Below are 19,072 nucleotides of genomic sequence, written 5' to 3' on the forward strand. Positions count from 1 at the left end.
CTGCATCTTCAGTCTTTTGGATCCAAAACTTTGAACATGTTCAATCTCAACATCTTTTTGGAATTTACCTCACTCAAATGTAAGAGTATAGAGTGCTTTATACATATAGAAGTTGGTTCAGTTACTTTGCATAACATTTACAACTACTCATTTACCTGGTATGCAAGGCAATCATTTGTCACTGATTGTTTGACGTAGGGAAAAAAGTGACTATTCTGGTTTAAGATCTTATTCAAATGTTACACTGACATTTATTTCTGTTGATATGTCAGCTTACGAAGGCTTATTTTGCGTATGTGGAGGTTTTATTCAGCAATCATATATCTTTCATTCTAAACTTGGATACAAACACCTTTATGCATATTGTTGGCTCGCTTGAATCTGGTTTGAAGGGCCTTGATACTGGTATCTCGTCACAGGTACTTATCTTATTAATTATTTTTCCTTGCAATTTCTTCTTATTCATGGTTATGTTATTTTTAGCGTCATAGGCGATAAGCTAACAAGATATGATGCTGAAAGGGGCATCATTTGTTTGATTATTTTCTTATTATTCCTACTAAGTTTCATTTGGACTTTTTGTAACTTATGTTTTTTCCATCAGTGTGCTGCTGCTGTTGATAATCTTGCTGCGTTCTACTTCAACAATATTACAGTTGGGGAGTCACCCCCGTCAGCTGTTGCAGTGAATCTTGCTCGGCACATTGCTGAGAGCCCTAACTTGTTTCCTGAAGTAAGTACTGCTATTCTCTTTTGAATGTTTACCATTTACGAAAATTCCCCTTTTCCTTTTCCCAGGACAACCTAATAACTAAGATGATGTATAATTTAATTAGCTGATTCATTATTCAATGTACATATACATTATTCTAAAGATCGTGTTATGCATATATAGATCATGTGAGATTATAGCTTTGTAGGGATATGGCATACAGTTCTTAAATGATAATATGGTAGGACATATAAGGTTAAATTATGAACTCCGGTGACCATATTCTGGTAAAGAGGTCATTGCTTGCATAAACACATCTTATTAAATGACAATATCATTGGTATTTGGGGAAAAAAACGAGAGGATAATTCATAAATAGTGATTAGGTAGGATATGAATGCATATATCTTTGGATTGTTTGAAAATAGAGGGAACTTCATATTCTCAAGCATTTATTGGCCTTTAGGTGATATCTTTTTGACACATGGACACGTCTTTTCCTAGATTTTGTTGAGTGTGATGCCAGTTTGCCATGTAGGTGAAACTATGTTATTGGTCATGTAGTGTATGCTCATGCAACTAAGGAAAAACCAATAAACAACAATAAATCCCGTATCCCAAATAGAAACAAATAAAACTTCTCCTAATTTAAGAGTCTAAAAGAGAGAAAAACGAGAAAGATTTCTTACCTAGAATAGCAAAATTAAGCCCCAAGCCTCAATAAGATAAAGAGCCAAAGGAAAATGTCATGCTTTTCCATCATGTAGGGTAAATCTGAGAAGAATGCTTCATCTAAATTCTCATTGTTTTAAGAAAGCTACCTACGGCATTCTTTCACATCAGATAAGCTGCAAGCTTGATTCTAAGAATAGAATGCTAGCAATTAGCATAGACTGATCTTGTTACATTAACTTCCGTTGGCGGTTAATACGAAACATGAATGAATTAAAACATTGCTGCTTATAAATGAAATCAATGAGTATTGTATTGGCAAAGCAGCGGAGTACAAGAAAGCTAACGTTAAAGAACGTTTAATATTGTTCTTTTGAAATGTTTTTACGTGAAAAGTTTGTGATAATGTGGTTTAAAGTTATTTGCAGTGTCAGGCAGTGAGGGGCATAACTGTATAAGTTGGATCTAGGTTTCTACGATTACTATTTTTTGCTTTGAACTCTTGGCATAAATAACTGTACTATGCCATACTGGTTTTTGATATCATCTTGTTCATGTCAATGCAACATAGTTGAGTCTTTTAACGTTCAATAATATTCCTTATAGGTTTTCTTACATAAGCATAAATGAGCGGTATAACTATTGTGCTTTGTGGTGCTTGTCCTGATATGGTTGTGCTTTTTATAAACAGATCCTTCGAACTCTTTTTGAGATAGTTTTATTTGAGGATTGCGGCAACCAATGGAGTCTTAGCAGGCCAATGCTCAGCTTGATTCTGATAAGCGAGCAGGTGAGAAATTCTTATATGAATGGCTCAATTAAATTGCGTACTAGTTAATAGTTGAAAGTAATCAACCATCTCGGATGGCTCTCTTGCTAGCCGAGAGAGGGAGTATCATTCTTTTTTTTTCTTTCCAGTCCTTTTGTTTTGTTTTGTTTTCTTTCCTTTCCTTTTGTTTTGTTTTGTTTTGTTTTTCTTTTTTTTTCTTTTTAGGTGTGGGGTTGGTCGATGGCCTGACCACTTGTACAAGGGAGGCTAAGAAAAATGAAGTAATCAATAGTTGATTACTTCTGCATCATGCTCACCAAATAATCTTTCGTAGTGGAGGCATTCAATAGGTCTATGCTAGTTGTATAGTGGGGAATGATGACATTTTCAATATGTAACAGCTTTGACCTTTTCTTATTAGGAAATTTGCATTTAAGATTGCAAACTGCAGATCAGAATGGCGTCTAGCGTGCAAGTATCCCATATAATTTGTTAAGTGATTAGATTTGTAATGAGCTTGTAACTTTTTTTCTGTCTTTAGTTCTGATTCAGTCAGATACGTCTTCTCAGGTAATAGGGTGGAATGTTTTTGTGTATCACATTCAACATCTTCTCAACAAAATCTTTGTTATAGAGTACTATTATCCTCAATATAACAGTGATATTCCTTCCACCAACCAGTTTAATAACTCTTGATTGCGCAGACTAATCATAGAAAGCATTATTAGGCTTGCTTAATTTGGCATAGTCAGAATTCTGGTGTAGCGATATATAGATGTTATTCAAATCTTCTACTGTTTTAACTCTGTTTTTCCTTTTCTTTCTCGAAGAATTTTACTTAGCCATATAAACTATTCCCTGCAGAATGTTCAGTACTTATGCCTTTGACTGATAGTTTATGCTACCTTTGGCGACATTATAAAAATAAATGTGTATTCCATAGGTGTATGTAAATATGTTTGTTCACATCTTTTATATCTCCTCATTTTTCTCTCTTTGAGGGTCTGGAAAACATTTTCACTGACTTTGTACTGCCACTGCCTGCAGATGTTTAGTGATCTGAAAGCTCAAATTTTGGCTTCACAGGTACATGTTAACACCTTTAAATCTTTACGTATGTTGTTGCTCTTCCTTTTTTGTTAGTTTCATTTTTTCCCTGGCTGTAAGAACTGCTCTGAAGTTGTAGGGTATCTAAAGTTTATTAAATATAGTTGACATGTTTCTAACCTATGTTAAAATATGCAGCCACTTGATCAACAGCAGCGTCTGTTGTTATGTTTCGATAAGCTAATGGCTGATGTCAATCGGAGTTTGGATTCAAAGAACAGGGATAAATTCACCCAAAATCTCACAGTATTTAGACATGAATTCCGCGTGAAGTGACTAGCATAGCCATGCATCTTGGCATGAACTCCATTCTTTTTGTGAATTCTTTCAAGCTGTTGCTCTGTAAATAACCAATATCGTGATAAGCATCTTTTCGCTCAGCCTATCAACTCTGCATGCGGGTGTATGTTGTAGAAAAGCTTTGCTGTTATGCAATTACAAATGTTTTGGCCCCTTCTGTACTACAAATGGAGTTGGCTCAGGAGTTTGATGGGTATTGCTGTTGCTTGAGGGAGATGGTGTTATTTCAATTTGGTGGAGCTTTGGGACTGAATGTTTTGGTTGTTACAGATTTAGATCTTCCTGTACAGTTCTTTTCCCTCAAGGAATGGCTCTTGATTCTTTATTCGGGAAATAGGAGAAAAGGAATGGCTCTTGATTCTTTATTCTGGAAATAGGAGAAAATGTAAAGGCTGCATAATTTCTTATCCTGTAGATTTTATATGTTGCTAGCTAAAATCTCTATTATGGTTTTATATCTTTGAAGCCAAATTGTGGTATTGTTGAAATTTAATCTTATTGGTCATGATGGAAGTTTGTACATATCTATACGTTAACGGTGATGTAGGAGCTGTTTGATTCGCTCAAAATAAATGGAAACTGCATGGAAAGCTAGGAAGTGGAATAAAAGGTGACTTAAGTATTAAAAGATTCATATAATGTGTTTGTTTAAAAAATAATTTAAGAGATGCGAAGTAGATAAAGTATCCCAATTCTAAGAAAAGCCAATACGTGGCTATTTGAGAGGAATTGGCTGGAAAGTTGACACGACTCTATTAACTATTTGTTATTGAAGTATAACGCTTTGTTTTTCCTCTCTTTAAGGCAATTCATTTATGAAATGTTTTTTGGAGGACAAATTTTCAAAAGAGCCCTATTTGTGAACTTATTTTTTAAAAACGATCCATTTTAATTTTATTTGTCAAAACTGACCTGGTTATTTGTCAAAATCGATTTGGTTTCAACCCCAGGGCTGAAACTAAGTCGATTTTGGTGAAAAAAAATTCCAAATTTCACGGGACTTGAAATCCCGTGAAGTTTTAAAGTTCAAAAAACTTCACGGGACTTGAAGTCCCGTGAAGCTACAGGTTTTAAAAAACATGCACAATAGGATGTGCATGTTTTTTATATACGCAACGTAACTCCTAAATGCATTACACAATAAATATACATGAAATTTTCACCATGAATCAATCGATTTACATGAATCAAACAATATATACTGAATCAAACAATAATCACAAAAATATACCTGTGAACAATAATCGATCTCATATACACTGAATTACAACAATATTCTTAAAATTCAGCCATGAATTAAACACGAACCAAACAATACTCACGAAGACCACATATATAAACAATAATTGATCCACAAAAGTATAGTATTTGAAAAATAATAAAAGTTATAAATTTCAACAAAATAAGATCACATATAACCCAAAATTCCTTCTCTCCTTCCTCTCCCTCTCTTCCCCCTTCCCCTCGCCCGCCCCCCTTTGGTACATAGGCCATTCGAGGTGGAACTCGCGGACCTCGACCGAAGCAAAGACCTTCTCCAAGTGTTAAGTCATACCCATACTTCTCCATTAGATCGTGCGCTTTTGCGTTATATCTAAATAGATGAGGGGCAGATTTATCTTCATCGTCTTCTTCTTCTAAGAAGTGATCGGGTATCGGAGCTTCTTTTCCTTTGCCGTAGACAACTTCTTTTCCACCCCATGTTCCCGCGGGGATGACAAGCGTCGCTCCGTATGGATCTTGTACCTGTTTTTTCGTCAGACAAAATGATTGAAGTGGCATATACAAGTCAGGGTTATCATATAGCTCTTTAGTGACATTATCACATATACAAGTCAGGGTTATCATATAGCTCTTTAGTGACATTATCAAGACACATCGAGTACTCTAAATCACCATTTATTGATAGTTCTTCGGCAAGTTGCCAATTACAACTACTTTCCGATGATTCATCATCGTCAAGATTGATTACAATGGGTACAATGTCATTAAGTACAAAACCACCATCATAATCAAACCCAGCTTCGGTGTCAGCTTCATCCCCGCTGTCCGTTCCTTGGGCCGATGGTTCAGTATCGGATTCGGCGCCGTATAGAAGGGAATCAGTGAAATAGTTCTCTAATCCCTTAAACGGTTGCTTATCCGCGACCACCGTCTTGCCTTCATTATTTGAGTCCACGTACTTGAGGCATTGATGCAGAGTTGACGGGACTATAAGGTTACCGTGGATCCAAGGTCGACCCAATAGTAAGTTATAGGACGTTTCTGCGTCAATCACATAGTAGGTAACTTCTGATTTTAAATCCCCGATATGGCATTTGATTCGAACCTTCCCCAAGGGTCTGGACCCGCTGGTGTTGAATCCGTAAATCGTAGTGCCGGTGGAGGCTAGTTTGCTATGATGAGCCTCGATTATCTGAGTATCTGGTTGTGTATAAGGCTGAGGAGTACTGGCTCCATCAGCATGCGAAGTGTCGACTCCATCATCATCGTCACGTGGTCTACGTCGTCGCGTGCACATTTGCCCAAATGATCAAGACCTGTCCTCATGGCCTGCAAACTCGTCGACATGAGTCTTATGAAACACATGTGCTATTCTCTGCATGATCCAATTGAAGACTCCTAACACCGCCGGATCTTGAATTTCAGGCATGTGCTCATCAATATCAGCTTCAATGTCATCAAAAGCACGGACCTGTGAGTTAAACAATATATACACAATTCAGCAAATAACATCTTAATAAAAAATTATTGTTTTAATTTAGCTTAGAAATTTACATAATCTCTCTCGATCATTCCACTAGGGATGTAACTATCTGTCGGTGGGCGTGACAGGTATCCAGCTGATGGCTGTGGGTCACGCGTGATCCATCTACGTGTGGCATCCCAATACCAACGCATATACGCGGTATAGTCAATAGCTGTGTCCCTCGTATCCTATATGAAATCCCACCTGTGAATCCACCTGTCTATGTAGGCCGCACGGAGTCAATAGCTATGACTCGGGATCCGGCACATGCTGAGAGAGCAGATATTATCGTAGAACACGGTCAGGGACATACATCTCCACAATCTTCCAATATATCAATGGAACTCTGGCTCTCCACAAGTCGGAACTATCTCGACAGATAGGTGCAAGAGTATGCATATCGAGCTCCAGCGGTGAATATGGTCTCCACTTGAACTGAAATAAGATAAAACATTTATCAATATCAACAACAAAACTATAATATTCATAACGACTTGAGATTTATATTTACATGTTCGTGTTGGAGGCCATCAAGCTCATTTCGGTAAAACTCACGATGTCGCGTCGCTGATTTGTACTTAGCGTACCACACGTTATACCTATTTGACATAATGTGGATAGTTTTATATGAGCACTGACAAACCACATTCATATATGAGTACAAATTCAATATGAATAAAATTATGTGGATAATTATACCTATATGCCAAAGGAAACTGGCTCTGTAGGTCACGGTGCACAAGCAAAGTAGGTCGTCCAATATGAATGTGCTCCCATGACCAAATCTGTATCAATGTGCAGCATCCCGGCCTTGAATTCTTTATTCTGCATCAAGGATACCCTACCCAATTCTCTATATAAGTATGCCAACACCGCACTGCCCTATGATAGTGCGCCGATAGTGTGTCGCATACACTAAAATCCTCTAGCAATGGCAGCCATCGTGCATGTACAAGAGTCTTGCTCGCATCAGGAAATAACATGCACCCTATCAAGTGCCATATATACGCACGAGCATGATACCGAAGCGTCTCAATGGAAGCATCAGCTGGTATATCTCCCTGAAATGTTGTACGAAGCCACGATAGCTTCATCACACCACTCCTCAAGTCGGGAACCTGACCAAGAAGCCTAACACATACTTCAACCCAATTATGGTCATCAGTGCCCGTAACTGCCGGGTCATCGATGCGGAGCCCAAGTATGACGACTATGTCCTGTAATGTGATAGTACACTCCCCTATATGCATGTGAAATATGTTGGACTCTGGCATCCACCTCTCAATTATTGTTTATATATGTGATCTTCATGAATATTGTTTGATTTGTGTTTAATTCATGGCTGAATTTTAAGAATATTGTTGTAATTCAATGTATATGAGATCGATTATTGCTCACAGGTATATTTTCGTGATTATTGTTTGATTCGGTATATATTGTTTGATTCATGTAAATCGATTGATTCATGGTGAAAATTTCATGTATATTTGTTGTGTAATGCATTTAAGAGTTACGTTGCGTATATAAAAAGCATGCACATCCTGTTGTGCATGTTTTTTAAAACCTACAGCTTCACGGGACTTCAAGTCCCGTGAAGTTGCAGGCTAAATTTTCAGAGCGTGTAAATTCAGCTCAAACTTCACGGGACTTCAAGTCCGGTGGATTTTTTCTACCTTTGAAACTTTACGGGACTTGAAGTTCCGTGAAGTTTTTTGAACTTTGAAAGCATCTTAACAAAATGGCTGTTAAACTTCACGGGACTTGTGAAGTTTGGAAACTTTTTTCGCCAAAACCTACATGGTTTCAGCCATGGTTTTGACAAATAAAGTTGAAAGGGGTCGTTTTTGGGGAATAAGTTTGCAAATAGGGCTCTTTTGAAAATTTGTTCCGTTTTTGGATCAAAAGGTTTGTGATTGTACCATAGGGTTTGATGATGGTAATATCTTCATTTCTTTATTGCCTTGTTAACTTTCTTGCCTCTATTAAGATATATGTTGTGCAGACATTAAGAGTTACAGTAATTATTTATTTAGGGTATTGCTAACCATTGCCCTAAGGGCAACGGATAATGAAAAGTCCATTTCATTATACCATCAACTTGGATTTTCGTAGCTAAGAAATGATTGACCATTTATGTTTACCGGTAAAGAAATTGTAGGCATGTAATAATCTATATCTCCATAGATTATCACAGTCAAATGACAATATATTAGATTGTTTGGAGTCCTTTTACCTAGCTAGCTAGTTGTGCTCAAGTTTTCAGAAAAGAGAGGTTATCACAGAAAGTTCGCAGGGCTATAGAAGTGACCCCTAAAAATAAATGTGAAGATCCTTTAATAGTTGACCGAAGCATCATATGATTTATGGTATAATTAGCGTTAGCTTTATATATTTGACAATATATTTTCGAATGTGAGTATAAAATCAACACCAAATTCATGAAAATAAACAACCAGTCGAGTAAATATAGATTGGAGTTGAGCTAGGCTATCATTAATAGTATTTAACATGTAAATATTATCAATCGAATTTTGAAATATACGGTTTAAAAATAAAAATTCAAGTCGGTAGACGTGGTATACTACTCATAAACTATTTAGAAATAAAATTCAAAGTATTTTGATGTGTTTTGAATCAGTTAAAAGGACGAAAAATAAAACTAACTTTATAAAAATTTTGAAACGTTGATTTTGATGACATGTATAATATATGAGTTAGTGATATTGAATTTTTTTAAAATTATATTTTTGGATAGTTCATTTATAGTTGATCACATCCATACATTTAGATCTTCATTTTTTGAATTTTAAATTAAAAAAATTGAGTTGATAGTATAATCATATTAGATATTATTCTTACTAGTAAGCCTTGGTTCATATAGACTTTTTTTTCACATGAAAATTCCCTTGTTAACCGAAGCGGTTTCTTTTTCTTCTCTCTCGATTTCATGGCGAAATTTCCTCCCCCGTCAACAACAACGACGGCGGCGACACTGCCGAGCCCCTCTCAAATCTCCGGCAGCACATTCAGCTTTCTCGCTTTCTCGACCGCCATTTCAAGACCCAACGAGATCTCCCGGCTGCTGCATCTCTAGCGTCAGAGCTCAACAGAGACTGCTCCCTTCTCCATAGAAACCTCGAGGACCTCATCGCCAAGCTCTCTCTCGCCGCATCGGATTGGATCTCTCGCTCAACCGATGCCAGATCGATACTGATGCGCAGTGTTGAATCTTGCTGCCCATCGTCTCCTCCAGGTTCGAAGAACCCTGGTTGTGATTTTGATTGTTGTGATGGTTTTGTTGGGAATTGATTGGTTTTTTTGGGGGGGTTTTAGATGGGAACGCGATGATGGGTCGCCGTCAAAAAAGGATCTTGGGGGTTGAGCTGCCGGCGCTGGCGAATGAGGTTGCTCGTATCGAAACGATTCGGCTATATGCAGGTAAATTTATCAACTTCAAATTTATATGCTTCTCATGCTTTTATCATTTTTACAGACCTTGTAAATACTGGGAATTTACCGGATTACACTGTAGTTTTTTAATCCTTACGGAAATCGACTGTTTCGCCAAATAGAGCCCTCTGCTGGCAAATTCTTGCTAACAAGGAAAAACATCCGTCTGAGCTATACTATCCCAATTAGAGTCTGAAGCTTGTGCATGCAGTTTTGCTATCTATGTTTTGTTTCGTATTAAACACAAGCGATTCATGTGTCAATGAGTAGAAGTATAGATACGAGATCCTATTGATATTTATGCAAGTCATAGCCTTAGACTATTCTTAGGAGATGACTACTAAACAAACCTGGCAACCATATAGTTTTTCTGATGATCTCCACCGTCCGAAATGATTGCTGAACAAATCAATTCCTAGCATTGTTTTAAATATCCTTGACATGGTCCGATATGTCGCATGATCATCCTTTTATAGGGCTTCCCACAACCGATATGGTCTCCAAATATCCTTTGCCGTTTTTTGGCTATTTTGGGTAATATATCCCCCATATGGCTGATATATCAGCCAATATGTTGGCCGATATATCCTTTTATATGGAATTGTCACAAAACAATATACCGCGTTTGGTAATTTTTGGGTGAGGTATCATGAGTTTTCCTTTATATCAAATGATATTTTAGCCTAAAAAATCAGATAAAATATTGCTACGTTGATTTGTACTTTTATTTGTTTTACAAGGTTGATTAGTGATCCTAAGTATATATTATTTACATTTGTATGCTTAGATTTCATTAAGTATGTTAAGATTACATTTAGTGCATTATACTATATATGCAAACGTCTGTTATGGCATTCAGATATTTACCAGATATCCTTGATATCATCCACATATCCTTGATATCATATTTCATTAAGTATGTTAAGATTACATGTAGTGCATTATACTATATATGCCAACGTCCATTATGACATTCCGATATTTACCACATATCCTCGATATTTCCCCGATATCCACAATCCGATATGAATTTTGGCTATCCGATATTAAAAACCTTGCTTCCTAGTCTAAAATTAATAGTTAGTACTTCATGTCAGTGGTCAAGGTCATTTTTTTCACATCTCTTGACTTTTCGGTTCATTTACGGTCTACTTTATCAACTCTTTCTGCTCTTGGTTATCTTGCAGAGACCACCCTAAAGCTGGAAGTTTTGGTTGGAGACCTGGAAGATGCAACATTCTCTGTTACAAACAAAACTTCAAGAAATAATCCATTTAACCTTTTGAAAGCATCAAGACCAACTGTGAGTGCAGCCGTGAGCTTTGTTGATTTTGCTTTTGTTGTGTTTGTGAAAACAAAAAACAAATACTTCATAATTAATTTATAATAGAGAAATGAGAAGTATGATGTCGTTGATGCTTTTTATTTTTCAGGATCAGGACATTGGCCAGAAACAAGCAAAGCTCATGCTAGCTGTTAAAGCCATGAACCGGATAGAAGAAATTTTGGTGGATGTAGCGAATAGAAGACCACATTGGACGCACCTTCTCATGGCTGTTGATGCTCGTGTAGAAAAAGCACTATCCATTCTGAGGCCACACGTGCTTTCTAACCATCGAATCTTGCTTTCTTCCCTTGGATGGCCACCATCTCTTACGACATCTAGCAATGAAAAAGGAACACGCTCGGCAATTCCTAACCCTCTTGTTTTGATGGAAGGGGAGAATAAAGAGTTGTATTGCGAGAGCTTTTTAAAGCTATGTGCTTTGCAACATTTGCAAGTACGAAGGACAGGACGCCAAAACAAACTTCAAGGATATAACAATGCGTGCAAAGTATCAAATTCCATAGATACTATCAAACAATCTTGTTTTGAACATGGATTATGGTCTATTGATGAATTGGTGCAACCAATTGCATCGAGGATGGAACACCATTTTTCTCAATGGTCTGACGAACCAAAATTCATTTTTGCTCTAGTATACAAAATCACACGAGATTTCCTTGAGGGAGTGGACAATATATTACAGCCATTAATTGATAAAGCAGCACTTGCAGGTTGTAGCGCTAAAGAAGCTTGGGTGTCAGCAATGGTGACGGTGTTATCTAGATATCTTGAAAGGCAAGCTTTTCCTTCTCTTGTCGCAAACTATGTTGATAGGGTTGAGAATACTGTGATAAACTCTTCGTGGCTTCATCTTATTGACCTTATGATTAGTTTTGATAAGAAGTTTCAAGTTCTTGCATCTTCAGAAACTCAGTTGATAGGATCATTTGCATATTTGAAAGGACTCTCACAATCTCAACTGTTACTTTCAGTATTTGATCAGCATCTAGATTGGCTTCAGATATGGGCTGAGATAGAACTCAATGATGCACAACAGAAGCTAAATTTACAGTTGGTAGATGAGGAAAGCTGGTCAATAGATGTGAGCCCTGATGAAGAAATTGAGACATTCCTTCTTTCTACTAGAGAAGATTATAAAGCACCACCAATTGCCGAATCTGTAGTCAAAATCTCATGGGCAATGATAGAAAGGGGTCAATCTTTATGGTCCAAATTGTCGAAAACTCAATTTATTAGGTCTTCTGCAACCCTTTTCTTGAACCATTTCTTCATCATCTTGCTTCAACGTTTTCGAGATATGGATTTGATATCTGCCATTTTAGAAGATGATGCTCTGTTGACAGTCATTGGATCAATAAATACTGCTCGGTACTGTGAGTATATCCTACATGAATGGAATGAGGATATCGGCTTCTTGGAGATGGCTGTTAATGACAAAGATCCTGATAACTTGTTTTTCAATGATGAGATTTCATTTCTGGTTAAATTAGAAACAGATTGCCTAGTAGAGATTGTGTCTGCTCTTCTGCTACAATTTGATGCTTTATCTTCATATTACATTCATGATATTGAACAGTGGGAAAGAGAACAAACTGAATTCGATGATCAAATACTTGAAGATGAAAATATGAACGTATCTCCTAGTTTTATTGAAGCACTTGATATGTTAAGACACCGATTCCAAGTCCTAAGGTTAAGTTTAAATTCCAAGGACTTTGTAGAGATATGGAGAAACGTCGCAGAAGGGCTTGACCATTTCATCTTCAGCAGCATCCTTTTGAGCAATGTGAAGTTCTCCCAACATGGAGCTTATCAGTTTATAATGGATGTGAAAGCGCTTTTTCTTGTATTTAAGCCTTTTTGTCCGAGGCCTGAAGCATTTTTTCCTTGCATAAGTGATTCTCTGAAACTATTAGGTATGGATAGAAAAGATGTGAAGTATACGCTTAAAGTTCTAGCAGTAGAAGGTGTAATATCAGAAGAGCGTTTGAGGGCCAGGGGTTTGTTTCATGTGTCTGTTGACCAGGGTTTAAAAATTCTGAGGAATAGAAAGTTTGAAGGTCAATTTAACATGTAACTGTAAGGAAAGTAACGTAAATTGTGTTGGAAATCAATATACAACCCATTGAAGTAAGAACAAAAACACGAAATTCGAGATTTAATCTTCAAAGAGCCAACACTTGTTACATAATGGTGTTTCTTGATCAATTTACCAGTCATTTTTGTTCAAGATGCTGTTCATAGTGTGCTTTGTCTTCTACTTGCGATTATTTTTTTTATAGTGATGAATGCTGTGATCACTATTATTCAAGGATAAATGCGTATCCTTGAATTATTATGCTATTGTACATGTTTATAAACTATCATTTGTTCAGCCAAATAAGGTATAATTCCTATGTACAAATTTATTGTACAGCATCACACTGAATGCTTCAGGCATATGCCACACGCAACTAGATTGAGCTTCCTATCGTGTTATAGAGTTCTGATAACATTTTCTTTTAAGTTACGGGTCTACAAAAATATCTACAAAAATACATATAGTTGGATGTTTTCTAACTATTAAAAGTTTGAATATATCCATACTTGATTCCTTGTCACAATGAGTTCTTTACAACACAAATAGTACCTGGTCACCAGTAGTCTCCACACCTACAAGTTCCATCCTTGATATGGTGAAACCTTACTGTATCCCTTACTACTATCTCCCTCAATGTTATCTTGGACACATATTTCATAAAAGCATGACAGTCTTCACAAGACCGAAGGTTTTTCATGATTCTAATCGGCATGCCAGGTTTAGTTCTCAAAAGGCCATAAGCCATAGCTAACTTCTCGCTGTGACCCTTCAAAGCATTTTCCTTCATATCTTCTTCAACATTTTGCAAAACAGCCTTAATCTGAGGCACATAACCAAGTTTCCCAATATCATCCAGCAATTCTTCAATTTTGTGATATATCTCACAAGAATTTGGGTGACTGGTATCCCCTGAAACAAAGTAAAATATGTTGCTTCCCAGCTCAATTGAGCTCCAACAATTTCTCTTACTTTTGACCACATTCCAGCAGTTGCATAGATATTTGATAAAAGTACATAAAACCCGGGATCAGAAGGATTGAGCTCAAAGAGCCTATCAGCAGCGTATTTACCTAATTCCACATTCTGATGAATTTTACAACCACCCAATAGAGCTCCCCAGATTTCTGCAGGTGGTTCAATTGGCATTACATTGATAAGATCCATGGCCTCATCGAAAAGCCCTGCTCTACTCAATAAATCTACCATGCAAGTAAAATGTTGAGCTTGAGGAGTAATTCCATGCTCATAAATCATTCTTTTGAAATACTCCCTGCCTTTGTCTACAAATCCTGAATGAACACAAGCTGATAATAGTCCAACGTATGTTACATGATTCGGTTTGATATTAGTTTCTAGCATCTTGTCAAACAAAGATAAGGCCTCATTACAACATCCATGAGTGCCGTATCCCGAAATTATTGCACTCCAAGCAACCACACTTTTCTTTGGCATGCCATCAAATAAATTATGTGCAGTGCTTAAATCTCCGGATTTGGCATAAGTATCCATTAAAGCTGTGATCACAAACTCATCAGATTCTAAACCATTTCGAAGAATGAAGCAATGGCAAGATTTAGTGTGATGTAACGAGCCAAAACGTGCCACAGCTGGAAGAATACCAGATAAGCTTGATCCATTAGGCTTTAGTTTAGAGTTCTGCATGTCAATAAAAAGTTTGAAGGCATTCTCTACTGATCCATATTGAGCATAGCAGGATACCAAACAATTCCAGGCAATCAAATCTTTGGTATGCATTTCTCCAAAGATTTGATTAGCCAAGCCCAAGTCACCACAATTTGCGTACATATCAAGGAGTGCTGTGGAAATGACAGTATCGGCTGAAAAGCCACTTCTTACCACAAAAGCGTGGATCCACTTGCCTGGTTAAAATGAAAGAGACGGTGAAGTAGTTGAAAATATTGATTGAAGCAACATATTATGAACTGTCAAGCAGTGGCGTAGCCAGAGCTTGCTTGCCCTGGGCAGCTGTCCAGGGCAAGAAACTCCGCCTCTCCCATGATCTCTCCCTCCTCCCCTTGCTTCCCCTCCTCTCCCGCCACTTCACCTCCCTCTCCCGCAGATCCAACCTCCTCTCCCTCCTCTTCCAGGACCTCCATCTCAACAATCCCCAGCCCTCCTCCCTCTCCCACGCCTCCCTCCTCTCCCTCACGACATACTCGTAGACCACCTTTATTTTTCGCCCAGGGCAAAAAATAATCCTAGCTACGCCACTGCTGTCAAGATGTGGACTATAGTAACAATTAAAATTATTCACAGATTGGCATACTGATATGTAAAGTAAAAGGTAGGAACAAATAGTCACCACAACATGAACATACACGTGCTTCACATTTAAAACATATTACTTTAGTATTAATGGTTCTGGATTTTGAAACCAACCAGTTTAGAATTATAGTGATCAAGGAATTCACATGAAGGCATTGCCAATGGTTGAATCCGTAAATATTCAACAGACGATAGATTTATAATATAACTACTTGTGCAATATGATATCCGTGGACCTTTAGGAGAAGGTGCAGGTTGCAAAAGAAGAAAGGTCACTTTGATACAGTTGTTGCTTTTGTAGCATGGTCGCTGGAAACAACATTCCAGGATCATAGTAAAAATTTTATCCTTTATTTTATTTTCTTCTTAGCCTTTTATTGAAATGAGGTATAAGGGGCTGGAGCATTATTTTGTTATATTAAGTAAAATTTCTCCTTTTTAATTGGACTTTCCTATTATTTTTCAACAGTCTACTTCCATTATTGAATAAATACGTTGTTGATGCACTGCCGAATTCAGGAAGCAAAAGAACAAGACACTCCTTTCAATTTATGAAGAAAGGTCTCAAGATCTTCAAAAGGCCTACTTGTTTCAATATATAACTAGATAAGACATAGGGTTAACTGCAGTTACACCCCTGTCATACTATTGAATATAACCTCTTATACCTCGTAAACTACTTTGTTAGCACCAATAAACCCAACCCTCCCCCAACCCAAACTTTATACAACATGATTTTCCCCCTCGAATTAGAAGGCAATTTATTATTATTATTTTAAGGAAAAATGAGACAAGTAGTTTACGGTCTCATGATTCCAATGTTACATCTCGACATAGCCATATATATGAGGCTAAGTGAATGTCTGTGCTTATAGAGTTCTATTATGGGGCTGTATCTACAATGAACCCTGAAATATATCATTTCTCACTCTATAGACTTTGACATGGAATAAGAACTAGGATCATCAACGTGATACAAACATTCTTATTTCAATAAATAAATAGACAAAAACCTAAACCATAAATGTCCACTAAACTCCAAAGTTCTGGCTCCTAAGAATTCTAATGAACTACTAAACAACCTGTCTTCTCATTAGAGCAGTTTAGTGCGTGCGTCTGATTTCTTGTAGTCGGAAATGCATTGCATTTTCGACTACATTTTGTCCCAAATACATGCAACTGGAATGACAATCTATGTGCTTGAATCAATTTGTCTCCAACATCTTCATGTCATTATAAAAGTATTAATACTTCTTAACTACTTTTTGATCTGATTCAAATACAGAATCAATCAAAATCATTTTATTATACAACCTAAAGGTTGAGGTGGAAATGTTTCACACAAAATTCTCAAAATGTTGCCGCAACACTCTTCATTCTGAGTATACTTGCAACAATGAGATTTGAACCCTATTCTATTTTTACCACTGCATGGCGGACCTACATGTTATCATTCCAAGTACATGTGAACCAGGACCATCGATATAAATAGGGTTATTTGCACTTAATGCCCCCAAGTTTCATCTTTTTTTAACTTTGATACATAAGTTTCTGTTTGTACATTTTGGTCCCCCAAGTTTTTAAATCGCCATTAATTTGACAATTTAATACCCCAAACCTCTAACTTTGTCTCTCACTTTGCCCAAACTAAAAAAACTAAAATTTCATAAGAATTTTTTTTCTCGATCACTTCTCTATGTTGATGATATACCTGAACAAAATTGACTTCAAAATAAAATTTCACAATATCGAAGTTAAAAAAGGGTGAAACAACTTTTGGGTATTAAAGTGTAAATAACCCATATAAACATCAACAGAAACATCCAAATCTCATACCCTGGTGTAGGACCCGCAACTGCGAGCACGCAGCCACAACTGATGCAACAGCGACGCACCCAACACCCACTCCCTCCCTCCTCATCCTCTCAAACACCTCCAGCGCCTCCTCCGCCCTCCCACTCTGCACCAACCCCGTCACCATCGCATTCCAAGCCACCCCATCTTTCTCCCCCATTCCATCAAACACCTTCTCTGCATCAAAACTCTGCCCGCTCTTCATGTACATGTCCATCACCGCCACCGCCACGAATGGGTTCCTCACATATCCTAGCTTCACCACCTGCCCATGTATCTGGGCCCCACCCGATAGCTCGGATGAAAGGGAACAAGCCTTGAAGAGGAGGGGGAAAGTGTACTGATTGGGTTGGATGTTGCTGCCGAGCATTTTGATGTAGAGGTGGATTGAGGTGAGGAAGAGGGAGTTGAGGTTGTGGGACTGGATTAAGGAATTGAATAGGAACGCATTTGGGTCATCTGGGTAGTGACCGAAGGCCGAAATGGCTGAGCCCAGATCGCCGAATCTTCCGTAGGCGGCGATGAGATTAGGGATGAGGGGTTTGGGCTCTGGGGATTTGAGGAGGACGGCATGTGTTTGCTTTAGGGAGGAGAGGGATTTGCAGGAGTTAAGGGAGTTTGGATCCAGTAGTCGAAGAGAATCAGAAGAAAAACAGAGGAGCTCCATTTTTTTTTTCTCGGCGAACTCCCAAGGAAATCGGATTCCCTCCAATTACAAGTACAACAACAGTTACTCTTCAAGTATGAATGCTTTGAACTTACTAAGTTTGCAAATACACCCTTAGTGATTCTTTTTTTTAAATTCTTTGACCACGAGGGAGAGAGAAAACTGTTTCTCGACATATATAAGCCCTTCAAGAGTTGAAAGAAAATTTACTAAGGGGGTCTATCCGCAAAAATCGGGTTTTTCCCCAATTAACGCTATTTTTTGAGGGTGGAGGCTCTAAGAAGAACTCTTAGCAAAAAAAAAGAAGAGCTCAAATTTGTGCAGACAAGCCTGTGTTCTATTCCACGCTTATTTCTGTTGTGGGTAGTAAGATTGATGAATTCTAGAGAAGGGAATAGCTTTCTGGGGCTATTCAATTATATATTAATGACTATTTCCCAAGGTTTTAAATATCGGTTATCGAGGATTTATCGAACGGTCAAAATTTATATCGGATAATATATATTGAGGATATCTCGGGGATGAGTAATATTTATCGGAATGACATTACCGGATGGTGATATACATAATATAATATTCTAATATGTAATCTAACCATACTTTTTGAAATATATACATACCAAAATGTAAATAATTATGTTTAGAATTACTAGCCAATGGTAGAAACTAGGACCGGGTCGGGATTAAAGTGCATTGAACATGTGCCTGTTACCCGAAATCAAAAGTCAAACCAAAATCCGGTAATTCCGGTTTTTGGGCCGACAAGCCGATAACTCACTTCATCGCCGCATTATCAGCGATAAACATCCAAAAACGATAACTGATTTAGAATTAAGCTTATCATAGTGGAAAACCCCCAAAACCAATAAATCGCCGATAATATCGGTTTATCGGCCGATATTTAAAACATTGTTATTTTCAGAATCAATAAACTTTATTGCACCTTTTCATATTATTAGTGTATTTGTTATTTATCTTCCTCCCAAAATGAAAGTATATCGAAGCAAGCTTCCTACTAGATTGAGCTTAGATGAAATAAAATTTAGTGTTGAACACCTCAATTTATCCAAAAGAGGAA

General features: G+C 37.4%; 2 protein-coding genes and 1 pseudogene across 2 annotated transcripts in view; 2 read left to right on the forward strand and 1 right to left on the reverse strand.

The window, feature by feature from the left end:
- The window catches only part of LOC109827136 (exportin-7), a 39,016-nt gene extending 35,301 nt beyond the window's left edge, over positions 1–3,715 (forward strand). The window contains 5 exon segments of the mRNA XM_020394099.1: positions 273–419; positions 605–733; positions 2,076–2,174; positions 3,201–3,239; positions 3,399–3,715. Of these exon segments, the coding sequence (XP_020249688.1) occupies positions 273–419; positions 605–733; positions 2,076–2,174; positions 3,201–3,239; positions 3,399–3,536 (552 nt within the window). The 3' untranslated portion in view covers positions 3,537–3,715.
- A 5,514-nt stretch (positions 3,716–9,229) lies between these two features.
- LOC109827148 (RINT1-like protein MAG2L) lies at positions 9,230–13,391 on the forward strand. The gene is made up of 4 exons (XM_020394109.1): positions 9,230–9,562; positions 9,643–9,747; positions 10,947–11,062; positions 11,193–13,391. The coding sequence occupies exons 1-4, from the start codon at positions 9,523–9,525 to the stop codon at positions 13,182–13,184; spliced, it is 2,253 nt and encodes a 750-aa protein (XP_020249698.1). The 5' UTR covers positions 9,230–9,522; the 3' UTR covers positions 13,185–13,391.
- A 221-nt stretch (positions 13,392–13,612) lies between these two features.
- On the reverse strand, positions 13,613–18,024 carry LOC109827154 (annotated as a pseudogene).
- Between the last annotated feature and the right edge of the window lie 1,048 nt (positions 18,025–19,072).

This window comes from Asparagus officinalis, unplaced genomic scaffold (assembly GCF_001876935.1).
Source record: "Asparagus officinalis unplaced genomic scaffold, Aspof.V1 AsparagusV1_Un53, whole genome shotgun sequence".
In the NCBI taxonomy this organism is placed as follows: Eukaryota; Viridiplantae; Streptophyta; class Magnoliopsida; order Asparagales; family Asparagaceae; genus Asparagus; species Asparagus officinalis.

Excerpts from the sequence above, each read along its gene's own strand:
- LOC109827148 (XM_020394109.1), top strand. The coding sequence starts at position 9,523 with ATGCGCAGTGTTGAATCTTGCTGCCCATCGTCTCCTCCAG. Across the intron at positions 9,748-10,946 it reads AACGATTCGGCTATATGCAG|AGACCACCCTAAAGCTGGAA; the intron begins GTAAATTTATCA and ends GTTATCTTGCAG. Across the intron at positions 11,063-11,192 it reads TGAAAGCATCAAGACCAACT|GATCAGGACATTGGCCAGAA; the intron begins GTGAGTGCAGCC and ends TTTATTTTTCAG.